The 24,729-nt window shown below is 38.5% G+C and overlaps 1 protein-coding gene across 2 annotated transcripts in view; it reads left to right on the top strand.

Annotated features, from left to right (window-relative positions):
• LOC136873799 (E3 ubiquitin-protein ligase RNF103) overlaps positions 1–24,729 on the top strand; it is a 151,036-nt gene that overhangs the window by 87,281 nt on the left and 39,026 nt on the right. For both annotated transcript variants that reach the window (XM_067147045.2, XM_067147044.2), the window contains exon 4: positions 20,146–20,257. In XM_067147045.2, coding sequence (XP_067003146.1) covers positions 20,146–20,257 — 112 coding nt within the window. The remainder of the gene's footprint in view (positions 1–20,145; positions 20,258–24,729) is intronic.

Raw genomic sequence — 24,729 nt, 5'->3', positions numbered from 1 at the left:
GACATACTACTTGGATTTACTTCACTACTCTGGTAGTGCAAAACATTTGGTGAATTCGCCCCAATTGGTTACTGGGGGTCGAATTCACATCCGTATGAGTGGACGTTTCATCGCTGGAGATCTTCTTTCGAAGACGAAGGCATGACAGTAACTTTTTACTGTCATCTCCTCGTTCCGTTTGGACATGAGACACTTCCGGTATGTACATTCTGGTGAGCCGAACATCCACTGTGGAAATGTTATCGCCTCGAAAAACGGGAATTTATAGTACGGACAAACTCTAGCCTATTATTTCCAGATTCACAAACGCGCCAGGTAGAGTTCATTAACTCAAAGCCTATTTCAAAATTTACACTTGTCAATACGACAAGACGTACGGAAAGGTTCATTACTACGCTCTGACAATGAAGACATGTGCCGTCCGTGGGTTATCTTCGCATCTACCGCTAACAATCCCCCCTGTGAAAACCCAACATCTGGTTCTGAGCAGTTCGACACATGACGACTGTCCCTATCATATCCTCCTATGATTATTAAATAATACCATTATCATTCTTTATCTGATCATTATTATATTCTTTGATTACCATCAATTAATTTATTATCCTAATTTTCAATTATAATCCTATATTTGATTATTATCATTTGTCAACACTTGCCGACGTTTCAAACGAAGGGTCGTTCTTCCTCGTAATTTATCCGCATAAATTTATGACCAGTTTCCTAATAAAATATTATTATTATTATTATTATTATTATTATTATTATTATATTTATTATTATTATTGTTATTATTGTTACAATGAATCATTGTCCACAAATCTCTTAATTTTCCGTCATCATAATTATTATTCTCAAAATACTATTGCAAGTTCTTCATCTTCTGCTTCTTCAACTTTTCATTATTATTATTATTATTATTATTATTATTATTATTATTATTATTATTATTATTATTATTATTATTATTATTATTATTTCCATCATTGGAGATTATCATTATCGCATCACTTATTCATCATGGGATTAATATTTTACATTGATCTCACAATAATTATTCTCAAATTAATCAAATAAATCCTTCGTATTATTATTCCTCTTCATATTATTATTATTATTATTATTATTATTATTATTATTATTATTATTATTATCATTAAAAATGGAAAGATGATATTTTAATTTCCACTCTTTAGAATTTAGTCACATATGTTAAATCCCGTTATGAACCACCAAGATCTGCTTTATGTCGGTCGGGACAACATGGTATTCGGGACCGTACCTTCAGTTTCGTACTGCCGTTAATTTATATGGGGACACACATCCTCCCAAGACACATCTCACAACCTATGGCACATCGCGGCTGGGCAAATACCTCCAATGCCGACGATTGCTAAACTATTCCTTCCAATTTGAAGTCCATTTCCTTTTATTGGAACTCTTCAAACATTTAATTTGTAAATTAATCCTCGGTGCGTGGATTCTGCCACTAATAACACCGGAATATGCATTTTATATCATCTTAGGCCTTGAGATTCATCTATTTCATCATTACAAACAATACGGCTCAATTTATTTCATACCGGATATTGGTCCCTCATGACTTCCAACTCTAAATATGGGCTCAAACCACTCTGGGCTTTTAACATATCGTGACCATTCTAATTCACATGCCTCTATCGCTTTTAAACAAATTTTAATGGTTAAGATAAAGTCCAAAAACGTGAAATCAAAAATTTACGTAAAATCAAACTGATTACGCGAATTAAAGTCTTTAACGCTACATGTCATCTCCACATTGATTATTATTTGCACTGGCTAACTCACGAAGCACTGTCATTATTATTATTATACTTTAACTTGCAACCGCACAAAATATTATTATTATTATTATTATTATTGTACCGGGCGGTACACCTCTACACCATTTATTTAAAAGTTGCGCCAGTTGAAACTCCTCTTCTGGAGGAAGGTTGAACTTTATCTATTCTATTAATTCTCTACTTTCTCAGAAGATGTCACCACGTGGAAAATTTTGAGTTTTTGAACTGTGTCACTTTTGATGTGTTTTTGTTTCGCTTGAAGTAAGAAGTGTGAACTTTCTCTTCTAGAGGACACTACTGAAGATCAACAATAGTGCAACCTAGTGCGGAGTCAAAGAACTATTTTGTTGAAGAAATTTTTATTTCAAATGTTTGTTCTTTGTTAAATTTCTTTCTGCCATTGTTTATGTTGGCTGTATACCCCTCTCTTTCCCCTTGTTTTGCATGTAGCCAATCCCAAATTTCTTAAATTAATTTCTATCCAATCAGATGTATCTTCCCCCAACTTGAATCGATTGTGGGATCCTATCCAATAAAAACATTGTGGGCGGGTGTTTTCTTTCCCCTAACGCCTAGAAACTTCCGCGAGAGTATATAAACTGCTGATTTTAGGGTCTCCGGGCCACTTCTGTTCCATCTTTCAGTGTATTAAGTACATAGCAGGAGGCGGGAAGCGCCTCTTTCTTCTTCAGCCGTTCAACACCAGGTAATGGCCTATTAATAACTTCTTTTCTTGCTAGGTCGGCAGTTTAACACTCGCGGCGGGTTCGAAGCATTTCCATCATGTAACCTTTTCCTAAAATGTAATTACTCTTTTCATCTTTTCTTGTAAAGCTACATATTGGGATAGAGAGTGCTAACCCTCTCGAGCTCCCACTCACATTTGTTTTGAGGTGAACTTATTTTCTCAAACTATTCTTCGTTTATGTAATGTAAAGCGTTCTTCTCTAAGTCACCTCTGTAGTATGGGATTAGCCCTTGCGTTAGCGGCCCAGAGCCAGATTAGGTTTTAAAAACAAAGTGTATTAGGAGTGCAAGATCGCCTCCTCTCAAATTGTTATTTTAGAGGTCATGTAATCAACCTTCTTTTCATGTAATAGACCTCCGTAGGTTGGGTATTTTACCCCTGTGAATACGTCCTTAGAAGGACAGCTTGAAGGTAGAGTTTGGTGTGGCCTTGTGATAGGCTTACAATTTTGAGAGCGGATCGCTCTTTGAAATTTGTTTCTGTATGCCTCGTGCAGGCTTTATGTGTAATGTTTGGAGCCAGTGCTCCTGGGCATGAATGGGGTTTTCTGCCCCTTGGCTAAAACTATTTTTTTGGAGTAAGGCGGGGCTGATTGCCCAAGAGTTATGAAGTAAGGGCACTGAGCCCGAATCCAGTAATATTGTACCTACATTTTTGCTACTCTGTACCTGTTATGATTGTTATCTCTTGTTTTTGAAAAGAAAATATAACCTAGTTAAATTTTAAATTAATTTTACATTGCACGTTAATTTCGTAGCTTGAAACCCATTCACACCCGCACCTTCTTTCACCTCTACCTACCACGGATATCTCCGTAACAAGTGGTAGCAGAGCGTGGTTGAATGGGTCTCAATTTAGCCCCTTTTGACGGCTAAACATTGCTTTGATTCGAACTCTAACAATTTTCTCAGTTGCTGGAATTTTTTGAGTTTTTCAAAATTGTTCTGTCATCATGCCCGGCCCTCGCGATGTTCTCCTCCTTAACTACTTGCGCAAAGAGGAGTTGATATACGAGTTAACTATCAGAAATGTTCAATCTGGAGGCACGGTTGCAATAGACACTAACAAGCTTAGAGAGTCCCTTGATTTGCCCATTTCCATCCCCAATTTGTGAGAGAAAGAAATTGACGACTCTCTTTCCACAATCACGGAGAATATTACTGGGCTAGCTTCCGTAGTTAGTTTTTTTGATGAAAATGATCCGTCTCCTAACCAAATTAAGCGTGTGCAAGGCAGATTATATCACTTTTCAAATAGAGTTAATGATCTGTTGTCTCTGAAGGTGAATGACGTTCAGAGGAAGCAAGCTAATACGCTCTTTGAAACTATTTCTGAATTGTCTAATAAGGTCACTCAATTGCTAACCGGCGAAGTTCCCCCCAAATCTGATCAGCCCACCATTGTGAATGTAAGTAGTGAGGAAGAACCTGCTAAGGGAGAAGGCAATAGGATAACCGTTGCTGCTCAAACTATCTCTGCCCCATCGAACAACGAATCTGAACGCCGTGCGTCATTGAGTAACATCCGCTCTGAATTAACTTCTTTGCCATTGAAACCTTTAACGACTATGTCACCTGGGTTCAGCAGCTTGCCTCATCCATTGGCAATGTTGCTTAGGGGTATCTCTAAGTTTTCCGTAAACACCACCAGTGACGTAATTTCATTTTTAAGATTTCTAGTGGAATTTCAGGATCATGCCCTTGTGTTTTCTCTCTCCCCATGTCAAATTTTGCAAATTATCTATCCTTATGCTATTGGTGTTCTATCTGACAAAATAGTTAGAGCCATTGCCGAGCAATCATCTATTGAGGATTTCCATGCCCATTTGCTAGCTAACTTCATCCCGGCTAGGGCCAGGTCCTCCCTTATTCAGAAGTACTATTATCGTGTACAGCGTTTGGATGAAAACTTGGCTGATTTCATACAGGACATTAAGTTTTATACTAGGGTGTTTGCTCTTCACTTCCCTGAGGATCAAATTGTACAGGCTATTGTAGAAGGTATTTCGCCATCCTACAGGTCATATTTGTGTTTCGCGGCGTGCCCGCAAACCTTCTCTGAACTGGAAGCATTAGCCGTCTCTGCGGAAGGAGTTAGGTATGCCGATTCCTTGCGCGTGGCAAAAGAACCCCCGCCTTCTTTTAGTAACACTCGGCCTCCACCTCGCCGACCAGTCAATCCCCGTAAATGTTATGCGTGCGGGTCGCCTGACCATCTGCGGAATAAGTGTCCTCTGATCAAATCAAGTGGGACAAGGAATGGAGCAGGGTCATCACAAGGCTGTTTTAAGTGTGGGGCCTTCTCACATATCGCCAAGAATTGCCCAAACTCAAATAGCACCCCCTCCTGCTCAACTTCTGGTGCAAATTCCATCTATGCCAATAATAAAAAGTGACTAGTGGCTTCGGTTGAGTCGACTAATCCATCTTCCCGAGACTCAGCCCCTAGTAAACAGATTGTAAATGCAGAGAACGATCAGCCTTCAAGTTCATCTTTTGAATGCCCTAAAGAATGTCTTAGGATTGCGGCGGATACCCCCGCACCAGTTCCTTTTCTTAAGATTGAGGTAAATAACGAGCCTATAACAGCTCTCTTAGATTCAGGCAGTGTTTGTTCCATTATTTCGGCTGATTGGTATTCTAAATTGAAATCTGTTTGTAAACTCCCTGACTATGACTCATCTCCTGTTAAATATGTTTCGGCTAATTCATCTCCATTAGAAATTCTAGGTTCCTTACATGTCAAAATTCGGGTTTTTAAATTTACATGGAAGATCAAATTGTTTGTGGCCAAGCGTTTGTCTTGCCCCATCATATTGGGAGCGGACTTCATTTCTCACACTGGTCTTGTGCTCGATCTCCAGAGTAGGTCGTGCACATTCAAATTTGCGTCCAATTGTAGAATTCCCTTGTTAAAGTGTAATTCTGTATCATGTTCATCTATTTCGCCTACCCAGGATGAGATGTTGTTAGACCTTAGACATCTACCTGAGGAGCAGGCTGATAGTATTCGGAAACTGTGTCAGTCGTTTCCCGAGGTGTTCTCTGATACTCTTGGTGTTACTGACCTTATTGAATACAAAATTGAGGTTACGGATTCGATTCCTGTCCGTTTTCCACTGTATAGGCTATCTCCACCTAAAATGAAGGCTCTGAAAGAAATCATCGATCAGATGTTGAAGGATGGTATTATTAGGCCCTCTAAGTCAGCGTATTCTTCGCCTATTTTCTAGTCCCGAAACCCCAAGGAGGCTTCAGGCCTGTCATTGATTACAGGGCTCTCAATCGGAAGGTGGTGTTGCAATCTGTGCCCCTTCCCGACCTTCATTCTTGCTTTTCATGGTTTCGTAAGGCCAAGTTCTTCACCATCTTGGACTTGAATCAGGCCTATAATCAAATTCCCCTTGCCGAAGAGTCTAAACATCTTACAGCGTTTGCCACGGACTGGAACTTATACGAATACAACCGTGTGCCTTTCGGGCTCCCCACGGGGGCAGCTGTGCTCACTAGGCTACTAGATAGGGTCTTTTCTGACATCAAATTTGAGTACTTATATCACTACTTGGATGATGTCGTCGTATTTTCCGAAACCTTTGAAGAACATCTAGATCATCTGCGAGAAGTTCTCAATCGCCTTCGTAAGGCTGGGTTAACTGTTAAGTTGTCCAAGGTTGCCTTTGCTAAGCCCTCTATGTCATTCCTAGGGCATATTGTGTCACCTGATGGTGTAGCTGTCGATCATTCTAGAACACAGGCCATCCGTGATTTTAATCCTCCTAAGGACATCAAAGGTATCGCTAGATTCATTGGTATGGTGAATTTCTTCAGGAAGTTTATTCCTAACTTCGCTAATAGAGCGGCGCCCTTAAACCTTCTTCGTAGGAAAGGCATCAAATTCGAGTGGGGACCGTCTCAACAAGCCGCTTTTGAAGACCTTAAATTAGCTCTCTGTAATGCCCCTGTACTTGCTATGCCGGATTTCTCGAAGAAATTCATCGTCCAAACCGACGCGTCGTCGTCGGCGGTAGCTGCAGTCCTTCTTCAAGAGACTGAACTAGGGAGGCGCCCCATCGCCTATGCATCTAGGACTCTCTCGGCTCAAGAAGCAAAGTACTCCATATATGAGCTTGAAGGTTTGGCAGTTTTATTTGCCTTAGAAAAGTTCCGTCTCTATCTGGAACATGTCAAATTCGACTTGGAGACAGATAATCAAGCCTTAAGCTGGGTCTTAGGTAGGCCGCGTCGTACTGGTCGTATAGCCCGTTGGGCCATCCGTATTTCCGCCTTCCAATTCGATGTCAGGCATATCAGAGGTACCGAAAATGTTGTGGCTGATGGACTCAGCCGTATGTTTTCAAACGAGGTCGAGACCCATGAACCGGTCGACAGTTCATCACCTTCCGAGTCCATACTATCTGAGGTTAATACCATCCTAACAGATGCTCCCATGCTCTTTAGGGATATCGAGAAATACCAACGTGAAGATCCGACGCTGGGTCCGATAATGGAAACCCTTTCTTCTGGGGAACATGTCGTCCCTTATGTTCTGAGGAATGGTGTTTTATGTTGCCCATCGAGGCATGATAAGATGATGAAGGTTGTCGTGCCAGCGGTTCTTGTGCCTATGATCTTCAAGTATTATCATGAGACCCCATTAGGAGGGCATCTTGGAATCTTTAAAACCCGTGAAAAAATTCGTGAAATGTTCATTTGGAAAGGTATGGACGGTGAAATCCGTGAACTTGTAAAAGCTTGTAAATCTTGTTTGCTTAGTAAACCCACCATGTCCACCAAGGTAGGCCTTTTGTCTTCGCATCAAGCGTCGCGCCCCATGGAACGCCTGTATATCGATTATGTAGGACCCTTCCCCCAGTCAAAGGGTAATGCTAACAAGTTCATCCTTGTGTGCGTAGATGGCTTTACTAGATTCTCTTGGTTATTTCCGACTAAGCTGGCTACCGCTCTGTCCACCATTACTTGCCTAAATTCTATTTTTGCTTCTTTTGGTCCATGCCAATATATTGTATCTGATAATGCTAAGGCGTTCACATCAAATTTATTTCGTAAATTCTGCTTTGACTTGTCCATCTCTCATGTAACTACTTCTGCTTATTACCCTCAACCATCTCTGGCTGAACGGGTTAACCGTAATCTCAGGTCCGCACTCATTGCCTATCATCATGAAGATCCTTCCAGGTGGGACACGTCCCTGCATTGGATTGCTTTTGCTTTGAATTCGGCGGTTCATGAATCTCACAAGTTTACTCCAACTTCTTTGATGTTCAAGTTTGTTCCCAACTCACCGCTCTCTAACCTCTGGTCTTTGAATGACATTCTCCCCGAGACAATAGATCCGGATAACATTAAAGATCTTTGGAAGAAGGCTAAAGCCAATCTTAAAGTGTCTCATGAAAAGGTTAGGGAAAGGTATGATCGTGGACGGAGACCCACCACTTTGAAGGTAGGTGACCAGGTTATGGTCAAAAATTTTGTTCCCGCGGGCAAGCTTGCCCCCAGATTTCATGGGCCTTGTATCATTCTCGATTTTCTTACGCCGGTTACCTTATTGCTAAGTAATCCAGCCACCGAGAGGATATTTAGAGTTCACCTGTCCCAGGTGAAACCGGTGTAATTTTGTGTTAACTTGCTTCATATTATTTTGAAAGGATATGAAGGTTATATTTTTTTTTTGAGTTTCACTTTTAAGGCATTCTGCCCCTTCTGTAATATTTTGGTTTTAGATGTAAGCCTTTTGTAAAACCCACCCCGATCCGTTAAACTGCCATCCTGTTCTTGCCACGGCCATTACCACGCTCCCGTCTCCTGCTCCACCTTACACTGTGGCTTCATAATAGTAAATGCCATGGATATCTACACGCCGCTGGCCCCTCAACCTCTCCACAAGCCTGTACCCTCAAAGAAGATGATAGTCCAACACAATTCTGCCGCCTAGCTTTAATGTTTCAGCGCCCCCGCAGCCGCGCAGCGCCGTGCAGCGACTGGGGAGGGGGATGGGCCCCCTCCTCTCCAGCGAGGACGACAGGTGCACGGCGAGCCGGAGCTCTCCTCCCGGCCAAGGCTGACGTGCGGCGCACGACCTGCTACATGCCCGCAGCCTGTATCTGTTCACCGCGGGCGCGGCGTTCTTCAACACCTCTGCTCCCCTCATAGTGCGGGCGAGCGGTATCTCAGGGTACTTGAGGGGTCCGAGCGGCCTCCGTTGGACGCAAGCCGCAACGGCCGGTCTGGCCATCCGACTCAATCTACATCAACCACATGGACAGTCACCATAAGCAATAACTACACTTCGGAATTCCACAACAATATTTGGTGGACATTGCAAAATTTTTCTTCACCTTTAAGTATTAAAAGTTTATCTTCAGAAATTCAAATTCTACAAACATAAAGACTTTCATTCACCTGCAACAACAACATTTTGAAACTGAATTAAGAAATCTTGTAAATGCTTCTGCTATCTATCTTCGTATCAACATCATTACTTGGACTTTGTTTCAAACTGATTTCATGTGTAACCCCTGGAGGAACTTTTGGGGGGGGAGGTCTGTACCGGGCGGTACACCTCTACACCATTTATTTAAAAGTTGCGCCAGTTGAAACTCCTCTTCTGGAGGAAGGTTGAACTTTATCTATTCTATTAATTCTCTACTTTCTCAGAAGATGTCACCACGTGGAAAATTTTGAGTTTTTGAACTGTGTCACTTTTGATGTGTTTTTGTTTCGCTTGAAGTAAGAAGTGTGAACTTTCTCTTCTAGAGGACACTACTGAAGATCAACAATAGTGCAACCTAGTGCGGAGTCAAAGAACTATTTTGTTGAAGAAATTTTTATTTCAAATGTTTGTTCTTTGTTAAATTTCTTTCTGCCATTGTTTATGTTGGCTGTATACCCCTCTCTTTCCCCTTGTTTTGCATGTAGCCAATCCCGAATTTCTTAAATTAATTTCTATCCAATCAGATGTATCTTCCCCCAACTTGAATCGATTGTGGGATCCTATCCAATAAAAACATTGTGGGCGGGTGTTTTCTTTCCCCTAACGCCTAGAAACTTCCGCGAGAGTATATAAACTGCTGATTTTAGGGTCTCCGGGCCACTTCTGTTCCATCTTTCAGTGTATTAAGTACATAGCAGGAGGCGGGAAGCGCCTCTTTCTTCTTCAGCCGTTCAACACCAGGTAATGGCCTATTAATAACTTCTTTTCTTGCTAGGTCGGCAGTTTAACACTCGCGGCGGGTTCGAAGCATTTCCATCATGTAACCTTTTCCTAAAATGTAATTACTCTTTTCATCTTTTCTTGTAAAGCTACATATTGGGATAGAGAGTGCTAACCCTCTCGAGCTCCCACTCACATTTGTTTTGAGGTGAACTTATTTTCTCAAACTATTCTTCGTTTATGTAATGTAAAGCGTTCTTCTCTAAGTCACCTCTGTAGTATGGGATTAGCCCTTGCGTTAGCGGCCCAGAGCCAGATTAGGTTTTAAAAACAAAGTGTATTAGGAGTGCAAGATCGCCTCCTCTCAAATTGTTATTTTAGAGGTCATGTAATCAACCTTCTTTTCATGTAATAGACCTCCGTAGGTTGGGTATTTTACCCCTGTGAATACGTCCTTAGAAGGACAGCTTGAAGGTAGAGTTTGGTGTGGCCTTGTGATAGGCTTACAATTTTGAGAGCGGATCGCTCTTTGAAATTTGTTTCTGTATGCCTCGTGCAGGCTTTATGTGTAATGTTTGGAGCCAGTGCTCCTGGGCATGAATGGGGTTTTCTGCCCCTTGGCTAAAACTATTTTTTTGGAGTAAGGCGGGGCTGATTGCCCAAGAGTTATGAAGTAAGGGCACTGAGCCCGAATCCAGTAATATTGTACCTACATTTTTGCTACTCTGTACCTGTTATGATTGTTATCTCTTGTTTTTGAAAAGAAAATATAACCTAGTTAAATTTTAAATTAATTTTACATTGCACGTTAATTTCGTAGCTTGAAACCCATTCACACCCGCACCTTCTTTCACCTCTACCTACCACGGATATCTCCGTAACAATTATTATTATTATTATTATTATTATTATTATTAATTTACTTTCCTTTGCCAACTCGCAAACATTATTATTATTTCTTTCTCGCAAACACACCGAGCATTATTATTATTATTATTATTATATAGAACTTACGAACGCCCAAAGCAGATAGAACATTATTATTATTATTATTATTATTATTATTATTATTATTATTATTATTATTATTATTATAATGACCTTCCGTACGCAACACAAATTTTTCATTCTCTGGCACTTTCGTAATCTGGCTGTCTGGTAGAAAATATTCCTAACTAAAATACAAATAATCACTGCAGTGATTGAAATCAAATAAATGGGTTAACACAAAAAGGAATTTAACACTAGAAATGAACTTAAATCAAAGTATTACAAACAGCATGCATTAATTGAAAGAAATATACCCCATATTTACATTATCTACAACAAACAAATACTCAAATTAATTAATCTAACCCATTATTACGTTAATATAAATTAGTTCATCTGTCTAATAAAAAAATTTAAAATCATGGATTCGGGAGGCGGACCATGTTAAGTAACTATAATTAATTTACACTGAACCCCGTTTAGTCGCGATAACATACCCAAATATTAAAATTGTGTACTCATTCCTATGTAGAATTCCATTGTCTCGTAGCGGATGATAAGCCTCCTGGCCCCATGGTAATTTACTCGTCCATCATATCGCACTTTATAAATTTAACACAATAAAACACTTCTGGGTGACTACCCATGATTAATACCTTACTTACAGAATTTACATTAATTTATACAAGAAGAAAAAAAAACACTTATAGGTCCCTCTAGACCCATTACATTTGCACAATTATTCTTTCTTGAGCCCGAATCACACGTCGTGACACATTACGATGAAGTGTCGTTTCATTCGAACCGGTGCGTATCGCGTTCTTCAATCCGCACTTCCTGAAGTATACGATGCCGTCTTGCAATCGCTTCGCTCCTACAGTAATTGTTACACCGTCTATCATGAAATATTTATTTCAGGCTCTGAACACTGCCTTCAAAAAGTATTATCGGTGTTCCTGTCGATCCTTTAAATTCCAACACATGAAATGTTGAGAAATGTATTAATTTCACATACAGTGATACTGATAATTCACACTTGATATACTGAATAATTATCACTGTTCGTCTTCACCTTCATGACTACTAACGTACTTTCACTCTAACAGAATCTATGAGTTTTCTGGTACCGAATTACAGAGTCACCGTGTCAGCGTAACAAATTATTTCAAACGACTGGTTGATGTGAAGCTCGACTGGTCACAACTGGTGACTGGTAACGACTGGGTGATGTGAGGTCCCACTACTGGTTATTTATGGACGACATGGTTTCCCGCCGAGGTCATCTGCGGTCATCTCATAGGGAGGGGGGTTGGTTATCCTAAATCGGCATATGCAGGTGGATTTGGATCTCTTGCTTTATCCCACTTAATAAACTGGCGATACACATTCATGTAATACCAATATAATACCAATATTTACACATTCATGTGTCGTATTCTGAACTCATATCGTTCGTTGATCATGGAAATATCACTAGATTCCTGTCCTCCTACATTTCGCGTGCTAACTCGGCGTCCCTGATGGCGTGCTCTTCTTGACCAATGGCGAGATAGCGTGGGTCATTTCCACGAATTCATTACTTTAATTTATTACGATTACAATTAATGAACATGGGAACGATATCACAAAAATCCCCTCTATTCAATTATGTGGTTGGAATAATTTAATTATTGTTATCGGAGAAGCTGACGGGAGTTCACTCTGAGTTTTTCTTATGTTGGTTTATCTGCGGGCCTATGATAAATTTTTCCATTGGTCAACACCGCATCGGTTAGTTTAAAATTTCTTCCTTGCAACTTGACAACACCAAATGCCTCGAGGCATTGGAAAATACTGGTACGTCATATTCTCGGTATCAGTGAGACACCTGGCTCGCCCTTGTTCAGAAATATTCTTTCCCTTCCGTGTAGTCATTACTTCTGTTGTTGTGAGCTCTAGATTTAATCCTCTTAGCTTCTGACCAAGAAACATTCTCCCCATAATGACAAGCTTAACTGTGGCAACGGACTGTTGCAATATGTTGAAATCCTTCCGTCCACACAAAACTGACACTGTATTCAATTTAATATTCCTATATATTTGCATTCATCTTATAAAAATTAAATCATGAAAACTAGGGCCTATCTCATCCGGGTACAGTATGAACCTTTTAACTGTGATGGCCTCAAACTACAGAATGTGTAGTATGTAATATTTTTTCTTATACTGTCTCTATAAAAATTAATTAACCACAATGTTGAGTGCAACATGTGTTCTTATAAAGATAGCCTAAAATAGGTCGAAACATGTTTGGTCAATGAATACTTGACTCCCTCATAGACAGAGGAGGAAACTTTGTGTTGAATAGGAGGATCTCATAAAGTCTTAAAAATGTATAATACAGAGAATGGAGTAAAGAATTTCATCCAAGTGTTTGCACCCCAGACTGGATGCAAGGATGATGATACGGATGAATTCTGGTGGCACTGGAGAAATATATAAAAGTTGTGAAAGTGACTGTCATGGTGGGATGTGACCGGAAAGGAATGGAAGATGTAATTGAACCTTTTGGATGTGGAAAGAGGAATGAAGAGGGAGAGAAGTTGGTGGAGCTTTATGTGAGAAGTGGGTTAAGTGTGGTTCAGGAATAAGAGTAATTGAAAGATTACAAGATATGGATGGGGAAACAGAAGCACAAAGACAGCCATTGATTACTTCTTGGTGGAAAGAGCAAATCGTGGACACTTGTTAGATGTAACAACCTTGGCAGAAGAGGTGGAGACCATAGAGTAGAGGTAGGAAAAATAGTGAAAATTAAATAATTAGGAAGAGAGAAGTAAATAAAAGTATGGAAATTTAAAGATACAGAAGTAAAATAAAAATTCCAAAATGAAATGAAACACCCAGAACTGAGGTGAAGAGTGGAAGTGGAATGGGACATGTTCACAAAGGCATTTGTAAGCTGTGCTGAGAATGCTTGTGGCAGGATAGCCAAAAGAGTGAAAGATAAGAGACCCCATTAAAGGAATCAGTGAAAAATAAAGTATGGCATTTATGGTATAGGGATAAAATGAGGAAAGTACAGTGAATCCTCGTTAAGACATTTCTACAGGGGACAAGAAAAATGAACGGGTTGAGCGAAAAAACATATACTGAATATACGAATAAAAACTATCCGACAGGGATGCAGAAACACTAAATATGATTTTTTTTTACACGAGGGCATTTTACGTCGTATATCCGCGAGTACTGTGAAAACTATATCTACCATTTCTAAAAATGAGAGGAAAGTATTAAAAGGTGTGAAAAAAACAAGAGAACAAAAATATGAAAACATATTCTGCTGGGGCTTATAAAATAACAAGTGCACTGAAAGGTTTAAAAATACCAAATAACAAATATGAAAACATGTGCACGGGGGGGAGGCAATAAAAATATCCAAGTATTATTGCAGATCGCACTCTTTCTGAAACAAATGTTAGTAGAAGCCTTTTATTTCGGAGCAGTGGGTTATTAAACGTTAGTTTTTGGTTTTACTCTTAGACAATGAATTGGAGGTTACACTCGTCCATGTGTAACCGGGAGGAATCAGGATTGACTTTGACCGCCATTTTGAAAACTTCAGCCTATAGTCGAATGATCGAGTTGAAACTTGAAGATGAGAGTTCAACATTCTCGACCTCTGCGCGCTTAAAGATGTGGATGCCAATCCACTTTCTGAAAGATCAACAGCTCATATGGCCTCACTCCATATGAACACTGCAGAAAGGTTTGGCATTGAATCCAGGCTTTTGGCACGCAGTCTAGGGATTAGAAATTGTATACCACCACCTCTCTTACCCTGCTGGCAAATATTTTTTGACCAACAGGACTCGAACCGGTTAACCACTGTGTCAGACCATATAACGATTATGGCCACCAGGCAGGCTACTGGACAAGTTAAGGAACAACAACCGGGCGAGTTGGCCGTGCGCGTAGAGGCGCGCGGCTGTGAGCTTGCATCCGGGAGATAGTAGGTTCGAATCCCACTATCGGCAGCCCTGAAAATGGTTTTCCGTGGTTTCCCATTTTCACACCAGGCAAATGCTGGGGCTGTACCTTAATTAAGGCCACGGCCGCTTCCTTCCAACTCCTAGGCCTTTCCTATCCCATCGTCGCCATAAGACCTATCTGTGTCGGTGCGACGTAAAGCCCCTAGCAAAAAAAAAAAAAAAAGGAACAACATGGTTATAAAGGAAGAGCTAGGATTGAGACATCATTGTAGGTCGGTTCAGCATGTCCAGATTGAGGTGCTTCAGGCATGTAATGAGGATGGAGCCCACGAGGACAGCTCATGTTAACTTGGAGAGACATGTGGCAGGAAAACATGGTGGGAAGACGTAAAACCCACTGGATGGACATTGTAAAGATGGACCTTGGAGATTGGGGAAGGACTCTGGAGGATGTCATTAACAACAGAACGTATCGCAATAAGACAGAATGGAAGAGGCTTGCCAACAGTACCTGGGGAAACTGGAACTGTAAAATGATGATGATGATGATGATGATGATGAAAGAGAGAAAAGTTTGAAATTCATGGAGAACTAAAGTATTTGGAAAGCGAACTGATCCAGGATACAGTAAAAGGATTCAATAGGGAGATGCATTCTGCCAGAGTGTGACAAACTTGGTGTGGGGGAAGGAAGTACCAATGAAGTGGAAAGAGGTGATGTATAAGATGTTTTACTGCCCAATACTGGCTTACGCATCAGAGACCTGGACACTATTCCAATTGACAGTACCGGTACTCTATTAACTTCACACACAGCAGAATTGGAGGCAACTACTTCCCCACTTTAAAACATTTGACAACTATCTGAGGAGCACCAAATTACATATATGTCTTGTAAAGAAGAATAGGCTGCCAGTACATCTACTAATTATACCTGTATTTTATTATCAAGACAAGAGACTATATTTTGAATTTAACTTGTTTTTATAGTCACTTTAATACTATGTACAAACTCCAATTCTTTATCTTTGTAAAACAGAACTTACATTTTATATTTTAATAAGGTACGAGAATAAAATCCAGGCCAGTGAAATGAAACTTTTAAGAAGTACGATAGGAAAGACAAGAAAGAACATTAAGGAATATGCATGTCAAAAAGGAAGTTAGAGTGGAAATGCTTTCCAACAGAATGGAGAGTAGTATTATGGTTCTGTAAGGAGATTCCACATTTACAATACTATGTTTATTTTATTCCATTTAGAATAACAACAGTGATGGATTAATAGTACAAGTTTTGTTCCTTCCGAGGCATCTTCAGTCATAAAAAGGAACCAAGATACACAAAAATGTTAAAATACAATAGAATATTACTTAAATAACATATCTTAGTCTTGATGATGATCTAGTCTTTAAAACTAGTCAGATGTGCCACTGAGCTTAGAGACCTTGTTAATGGATGGTCTTCGAAACACTCTTATAGAACACATGAATTATTAATACATTTTTTGTGAAAACTACTGTAACAAGTACACACAGTTTCCCTACTCCTCTCCTCAATCACATTCTCCTCAACCCTCTCATGCTGTTGCCCGGATGCTCGCTGCTCCCAGCAGATGGTCAGCTGTCCTCGGTATAACACAGGGTTGAACACAAACTGGCCAAGCTAAAGATAAACCGGCCCCGGGTTTTGGTACTGTAGTTTTTCTGCACTCTCTATATGAAGTTACCTTTGGCATATATACACTTATTTATATGCACTCAAAGCATTTAATACCGTAAAAGCAAATTTTGATGTAGAATCCTGCATCATTGGGTTAAACCTCCAAAATCAGTATGTGCACTAAGTGAAGAATGACTCAAAAATTCATCACGTTCACAAGAGACCATAAAACACCTCGTGAAAAAGATGGTATTTCATACTCGATGGTTTGGTGCCCTTAATGTCAGTCAATGGCATGATAAAAAGTAACCAGTACCTCAGAATACTGGAAAGGAGAATTCTTTGTGAGGTGTTGTAAAGTTTACAAGATGGTGACAGAATTTTTATTGTTTTGTTCTGCAAAAGTATACATAATAGTTTTAATTAAAGTGAGGTATCATGGAGATAAACTTAAAAATATGCTTGTAAATTCTGTGGCAAATTGTGTATTGCAACTTATAAAATAGTACGGATGACTTACAGTAGAGCCCAGTAATTTGAGGTCTGATTTCAGCCAGCCTTACAAAAATTAAACTTTAAAAATTACACTAAAGCCCCCTTTTATACATTTCTCACAAGTACCTGTACTTTCTCTTTTACAGTGTATATACACCGTTACGACAACTGATAGGTACAGTTAGGCTAATTTTTTAGGAGTCTGCATGCTGCTTCTTTTTTAGTTCCTTCACCGGGCGAGTTGGCCGTGCTCGTAGAGGCGCGCGGCTGTGAGCTTGCATCCGGGAGATAGTAGGTTCGAATCCCACTGTCGGCAGCCCTGAAAATGGTTTTCCGTGGTTTCCCATTTTCACACCAGGCAAATGCTGGGGCTGTACCTTAATTAAGGCCACGGCCGCTTCCTTCCAACTCCTAGGCCTATCCTATCCCATCGTCGCCATAAGACCTATCTGTGTCGGTGCGACGTAAAGCCCCTAGCAAAAAAAAAAAAATAATTTTTAGTTCTTTCAGTATGAGGTTGCACATACATCATATTTAAAACTTCCTCTCTGAGAAATAACCCCAGCATTGATCCACACCAAGGGTTTGTCAGTGCTTGACACAGCATTTCATTATGCCAAGCAGCAAAAGTTATGCCGACTGGCACTATGCTTTTCTTTTAAAAAGTGTGAAATTGATGCTAAAAGAATGGGGCTCTATTTTAAAACAAAAGACTTTGGATAATTTCTTTAAAATTTAAATTAATGTTACTTTTAAACTTGGTAATGTCAGCCCATATCATCAACGGGTGTGTACTTTTGTTCAACCTTTGTTGAACATTTATTCATGCATTACCTCTTGATTTGTTCTTATCTCCATGTATCCGGAGTTTTTTGTATGATTCGAGGCAGCACCAAGTGAATTGGCTACATAGTTTGGATCAGGTAGCTGTAAACTTACAGTCTGAAGATGGTGGTTCAAACCCCACTGTCGGCATTTCTGAAGATGCTGAGGCTGTGTTAATTAAGGTCACAGATGCTTCCTTCCCAATCTGTGCTCTTTTCTATCCCAGCATTCTAAAAGGGAAAACTGAATCTTTACTACATTAACACTTTAAAACAGAATTTGTGGTAGTGCCATTCCTAGTTAGAAGTAATGAACTCATAATTATTCCATATCGACTTACAAATTGTTGTACAAAATGTTCTTATTGGAAATTCTTCTTTAGTGGAAAGGTGGAAAATTCAATCTATTTTCTTTACTTTCAATAAGAAAATGTTGTGTAACAAGCCCCAATTAGCTTGAATATTACTGGATTATATGTATGTTATTAATTCTTGTTATTACTCTAATTTATTCTTCTTAACAATAGCCCATTTATCATTTACTTCTTGTTTCATGAGTCTTAAATCTTGCCACCTGTCTCTTATTTCCGAATTGGAGGTAAGAAGGTGCATATATGAATAATCATAGTTGAGTAAACTTTTCAGGAGTGCGAGGGTAATTTTTCTGAACACATTTCAGCCAAGCATAGCCTGCAGTAGGGTTTGACAATGCACAGTAGATAAACTAGTAAATAAACAAAGGAGAAACACAATAAAAACCACACATAAAAGAGAAAAATACATTGTCCTCAACTACGTAAACAAGAACACACACAAGATAGCGAAAATTTTCAAAAACAAGGTCTAAAAGCAGCCGTTAGAATTAACAACGGCCTCCAAAGACATATCAGCAAATGCAACCTAAACAAAAAAGGACTATTTCTTTAGGTCAGGAGTTTATGAACGCAAAATTTCCACACCAGATACAAAGGATACAAAAATGCAGTTAGTGTAGATGCAATCAGCTTTCAGCCTTTGGAGAACACATAAACAACTCACACCATTTCACAGATAACACACAGATCTAAAAATGTACACATCTAAAATAGAAGTAAATCTTTGAACATTAAAGAGGCTATTAAAATTTACATCGCTGAAAAAAGCTTTTCAAACCAACCTTCAGTGACCATACACGTTAAAAAGATTCATCCCTTTTTGATGTACTAAGTTAATTTTTTGACTACATGTTTTCCTTTAGCACTTAACTGAATCCCACAGGAGCTATGAAAAATATGTGAATGTGGGTTAGGATATTCTTATCTATAGTAAATTCTCTGAATTTACACAGTGTCTTCACCAATCAAGAAGTTTTAGTAATAAAAATAATTTCTTACAAGGTACTCGTTAATTTAGTTACTTTTATCCCATCAAAATCATTAACTTATATATACTCTCTAATACACAAAAATACATTATAAGATGAAGAAGCAGCAGCCCCCTCCCCTCTCCAGTGTACAGAGTCAATACACTCGCATTCCCATCACCCTACCTACTTCCCTTCCCCTCTCCACAAAACAGAGTTATTGCCTACAAAACTTCTCCTCCCCCACCTACTTAATAACCAAGACCAGAGCTAAAGATCTGGCATCATTCCAAACACACTTGCTGAAGGTAACAGATGACAGCAGCTAAGTACAGAAACATTTCCATAACTTACTAAAATGACTTTAGAGGACTAATACTTTCATTATTTGTTCATAACATCACCAGTAATCATTGCAAAATATAAACAATACTTATACATATTTGATAGAATCTGAGGATGTTGTTGTGGAACAAAACATGTCATTCTTTGTATGTATTTTGTTACAGGTATGTTATAATGTTAAATATTATGTTTTGAACTAGTGTGTTAGAGTGTTTAGTTAGGGTTATATGATACTAGGTAGCAGTGATATATGCTAGTTTTTTAACGTTTCCATTGTAGAAGACAATTCTCTAAACGTAGTTGCACAACATGGAGATGTGCTAGTCACGATTGTAGGTTTGAAGATTGCACTTGTAAAGATCCTTACCATCTAGTAAATATTTACTGTATTTATTGCTAGTATTTTGTCACTAAAATAACATGTTTTGCCCCATTTAACCTGTAAATAATGATGGTTTTACAAGAAAAATATATGTATAACATTATCAGTGAATTTTTTATTTTAATGCAAATATTTTCATTGTTTTTAACATTAAGACAATAACCTGTGGAAACTGTGTTTGTCATTTATAATGTAGAATGTCAACCCCATTTAATGGAAAAACAAGTTTTCAAATAACTGTTATTGCTCTGGAGAAAAAATGTTTGAGAAATCTTGATAAACTCTTGACTAGTGGGACAGATTTCAAAATCAGTCTAGAATCTATTAACCTATGCAGATGATCCATTCAGTAAACCTAGTCTCATTCTGTAATGTGATTTTGTGGTTTCTTTCCAGGCTCTGTCAAAGTAAAGGTTGGCACCAACCTCTTCTATTGTTGGCACTACCTAAAGGATCCAAAGCTAAAGATAGGGTAGTTCTCAGGACATTCACTTCGATGCGTCCACAGGTACGTTAACTCGCTTTCCGAGGGAAATATTGACATGATTTTTCACAATTTCCTCCTCAAACTCATCAATCTCATTCCCAGAACTAGGGTCTCTGAATACATAAAATGCTAAACAAAGAGACCCATAAAAGGATGACATTGTTTTAAAATTAATTTTAAGTGATTAATAAAGTAAAGTTGACTAATCTATATATAAAATAACATGTCCTGACTGACTGACTGACCGACCGACCAACCAAAACTATTGGATGTAAAGAAACAAAATTTTGGGGATGTACCGTATTTATATTACGATGTAGGCACTCACTACGGGAGGATTTATGGATATTCCGTTGCTAAACAGGTGAAAAGAGGGGTGAATTTTTCAAATGAGTATATCTATATCTCACAAACTTAACAGTTTATAAATGTAAAAATTGGTATTTGGAATCTCCTTGAAAAAGAAAGGAATATTTTTTGTTTTAGGAAAATCCACTGGACAGGGATGAAAAGAAGTGAAAAATGGGTTGAATTTTTTTTATGAGGATATTTGTAGGCTATCTCAAAAACTGAAGATGTTACAGGCATGAAAATTGCTACATGAAATCTTTATAATTAAAAAATTCAATTTTTTTGTTTTTTGGAAAATTCACTTTAAGGGGGTGAAAAATGGGGTGAATGTTTAAAATGAGTGTATCTAAAAAACTGAACATGTTACAGATGTAAAAATTGGTATTTGGAATTTCCTTTAAAAATAAAGGAACGCATATTTATTTGTTTTTGGAAAATCTAATTAAGGAGAGGGGTGGGGAGAAAAAGACTGAAAAAAAGGTGTTGAATTATTTTGTATGAGGATACTTGTATCTCAAACACTGAAGATGTTACAGAGGTGAAAAATTGGTAATTGGAATCTCGTTGAAAAATAAAGGAACATGTAGTTTTTTTGGAAAAGCCACTTAATGGGGGTGAAAAGTCAAAAAGGTGTTGAATTCTTTTTATGAGGAGCTGAAGATGTTACAGACGTGAAAAATTGGTATTTTTAATCTCCTTTAAAAATAAAGAAACATGTATTTTTTTATTTAAGGTAAATCCACTGGAGGGGGCTGAAAAATTGGTTGAATTCTTTTTATGGGGAAACCTGTATCTCAAAAATTGAAGATGTTATAGATGTTGAAATTGGTATTTGGAATCTCCTTTAAAAATAAACACCTTTCTTTTTTACTTGAGAGAGAACTGTTTCTTACAATGACATTTCTATGTTGCATGTGATAGAGTTTTCAGAATTTTCAGTTTGTCTTAGTGCAGTGCCGAAGAATGATTACTTTTATCAAATTATGAAATCCACATGAGTGAAGCCACGGGTAACGGTTAGTATATAGAGATACATATAAATAACTCTTTCTTCTGTTTGTTTCATAAGTTTTCTGGTACTCTATGTATCATATTCATCCGAATATAAGACTTTATTTTTTTACATTAATACCGTTATGCCCAAAAGCCAAAAATACCACTCCCTGATCTTTAAATCTCCAGATGCAAAAGGCCTAGAAAGCTGAAGTTAAGAACATAGGTTCATCTTTTGCCCTAGAGGTGCAAAGAAAGGTATTTTCAAAATTCTGCTTCTGTCCTAGATGTAGGCCCTTTGCCACAATAGCATTGGTGAAAATCAAATTTGTTATACAAGGATGAGACAAAACTCATTTCAAGCCTTACGTCTCGAGGAACAAATCTTGACAAGTCCCTTTGGGACACTGAAAACCACGTTTAGGACCCAAAACCAGCTGTTTTCGAAATATTGGCACCACACTGCCACCGCTCCCAGTCAAAGTTCTTGAGAGCAGATGATGACAGACTCATGAACAAGGCAGTCGAAGCATTACAACTTCTGCTTGGGCAGACTGCTCAAGACATGCAGAAAGATTGTAGGAAGAAGATGATATTCTGTGAGAGAATTTTACGGTGCTCACTGTCAGTTTTCTCATTTACAGCAATATGATCAGATGTGCTTTTGTGTGCGCTTCTGTTTCATTTACGCTATATGATTAGATGTGCTTCTGTATTCTATCAGACAGCTTTGTACTGTTCATTGAACTAACTTTTATTCTTTACAACTAATATATGACATGTTTAGCCTTATTGTCAACTTTGAATAGTTTATATTATCATTGAAACTTCCACCTTACTTAGAAAAAATTTTATTCTTAAAGCAAAGTTATAGGTCATGTTTCGTCCCTCTTGGTGACATCCTAAGCCTAGCGAAGAATGAAAGTTAAATAATAAAATTAGCATAACAAAAAAGGTGTTATATACATGTACATGTCTACAGCAAATCAAATTTACATGGTCTTAGTGTGCCATTTAACAACAAAATGGTTACATGAAATCCATTTGAAACATCTCATCATTGAACAAGTATAGAATCTTACGTTTGTTCACACACAGGTTAAGAGAAAAGAATCATGACTGACAGTTCAGTCTTGGTTCTATGCTGCTAAACATAAAATGTGTTCCATTAATGGTTTGATGGATAATAAACATTGTGTGGTAAAATTAGGCTGTTAACGCAGCCACATCCTGTGAAGATGGTTGTTTCGATCATGTTACTATGTTAAGACTTCACTTGCAGCCTGATGCTATAACAAAGCTTGGGAGATATCACATTCTGCAGCAGTATTATAATGCTTGAACTTTCATGCGGTGCCCCAAGCCTCTTCCCCTTGGCCGTTACCTCCAGCCAATAATAGACAACAATCTGTACACTGCAACACGGCTTGTCTGCCAAAACACATAACGACCGGCAAGGAATGTTAAGTACTCAGATGTGCCGTATGTTCTTTTTACCTTTTGATCTTGTTCAAGTTTGCACAATTTCTCTATAACTTATTTTCATTCTAGATTACTCCACGATTGAAACCATATTACCCTAGCCCGGTTTTTTAACTTATAACGGCACCACATGAAAAATTTCCCCTGTGGTAACAGCCTAATTTTACCCTACAATGTTTATTATCCATTAAACCACTAATGGAACACATTTTATGATTAGCAGCATAGAACCAAGCCTGAACTGCTAATCATGATTTTTTCCCCCTCTTAACCTGTGTGTGAACAATTGTAAGATTCTATACTTGTTCAGTGATGAGATGTTTATAATCCATTAACCCATTAATGGAACACATTTTATGAATAGCAGCATAGAACCAAGATTGAAGTACTCGTCATGACTTTTCTCTCTTGACCTGTGTTTCAGTAAATGTAAGATTATTTTATACTTGAACAACGACGACATGTTTCAAATGGATTTCACGTCACCATTTTGTTGTTGAATGGCACACTAAGACCATCTAAATTTGATTTGCTGTAGACGTGTATATATCACCTTTTTTGTTATGCTAATTTTACTATTTAACTTTCGTTCTTTGCTAGGATGAGGATGTCCCCAAGAGGGGCGAAACATGTACCAATAACTTTGCTTTAAGGTGGGAGAAAATTTTTTTTGTAAGTATTGTAAAGGTGGAGGTTTTAATTTTAATATCTTTAAACTAACTTTTATTCATCATACACATGTTCTTTTCTATCTGTCTTTTATTCATAATACTTCCACCTTTTCAGACTCATTTTGGTCCCAGTGGTAATTTTTTTACAATTTGCTTTACATCACACTGTCACAGATAGGTCTTACGGCAATGCTGGGGTAGGAAAGGGCTAGGTAGGAAGTGACCGTACCTTTATTTAATGAACAAGCCCAGCATTTACCTGGTTTGAACATGGGTAACCATGGAGAACCATCTTCTGGGCTACCGACAGCGGGTTTTGAACCCACTATCTCCTGAATGGCCCAAACCGCACAGGCACTTGCTCGGTCACAATGCTATAATTGTTCTACCAGGCTTTGCTAGAGTTCCTGTATACTGTAGTTCTTGTTACTCACAGCTGACTCGATTTTCCTTTTCTTTTCCATATCTATCTTCTATACCTAGAGAAGCACATACGACCTTCTGTGTGCAACTGTCTCATTTACAGCAGTACAATCAGATGTGCTTTTGCATTCTATCTTACAGCTTCATACAGTTCATTGAAATAACTTTTATTTGTCATATTCATTTTCTTATCTTTTCTTTTATTCCACTTTTTACACTCATTTTGGTTATAATGCTATAGTTGTTCTACCAGGTTTTCCTTTGTTTTTACCTACAGCTCCTGATATAGTTCCTGTTTCCCATAGCTGACATTTTCTTTTTCTTTTCTGCAATAGGATTTGTTAGGCATGGAGCTAATTGCTATTGGCAGTGTAATGGTACCTCACCGTGTTGTATCCATGAAATGAGACAGGTCTTGTTTTTTCTATTCCCTGTCTTACTTAATGTACGGCACTGGCTCGCTAGCCAAATTGCCCTAAGAAGAGAGCTATTCTCATGCCTAAGAAGGACACTGCAGCAAGCATCAGTGATTCCTTATTGGACATACTTCCTACTAAGATTGTGAGATATAAG

The sequence above is a fragment of the Anabrus simplex genome, chromosome 5 (genome assembly GCF_040414725.1).
Source record: "Anabrus simplex isolate iqAnaSimp1 chromosome 5, ASM4041472v1, whole genome shotgun sequence".
Lineage (NCBI taxonomy): Eukaryota > Metazoa > Arthropoda > Insecta > Orthoptera > Tettigoniidae > Anabrus > Anabrus simplex.
The sequence above is the reverse complement of the archived record's forward strand: the minus strand, read 5'-3'. Positions and strand labels throughout refer to the sequence as shown.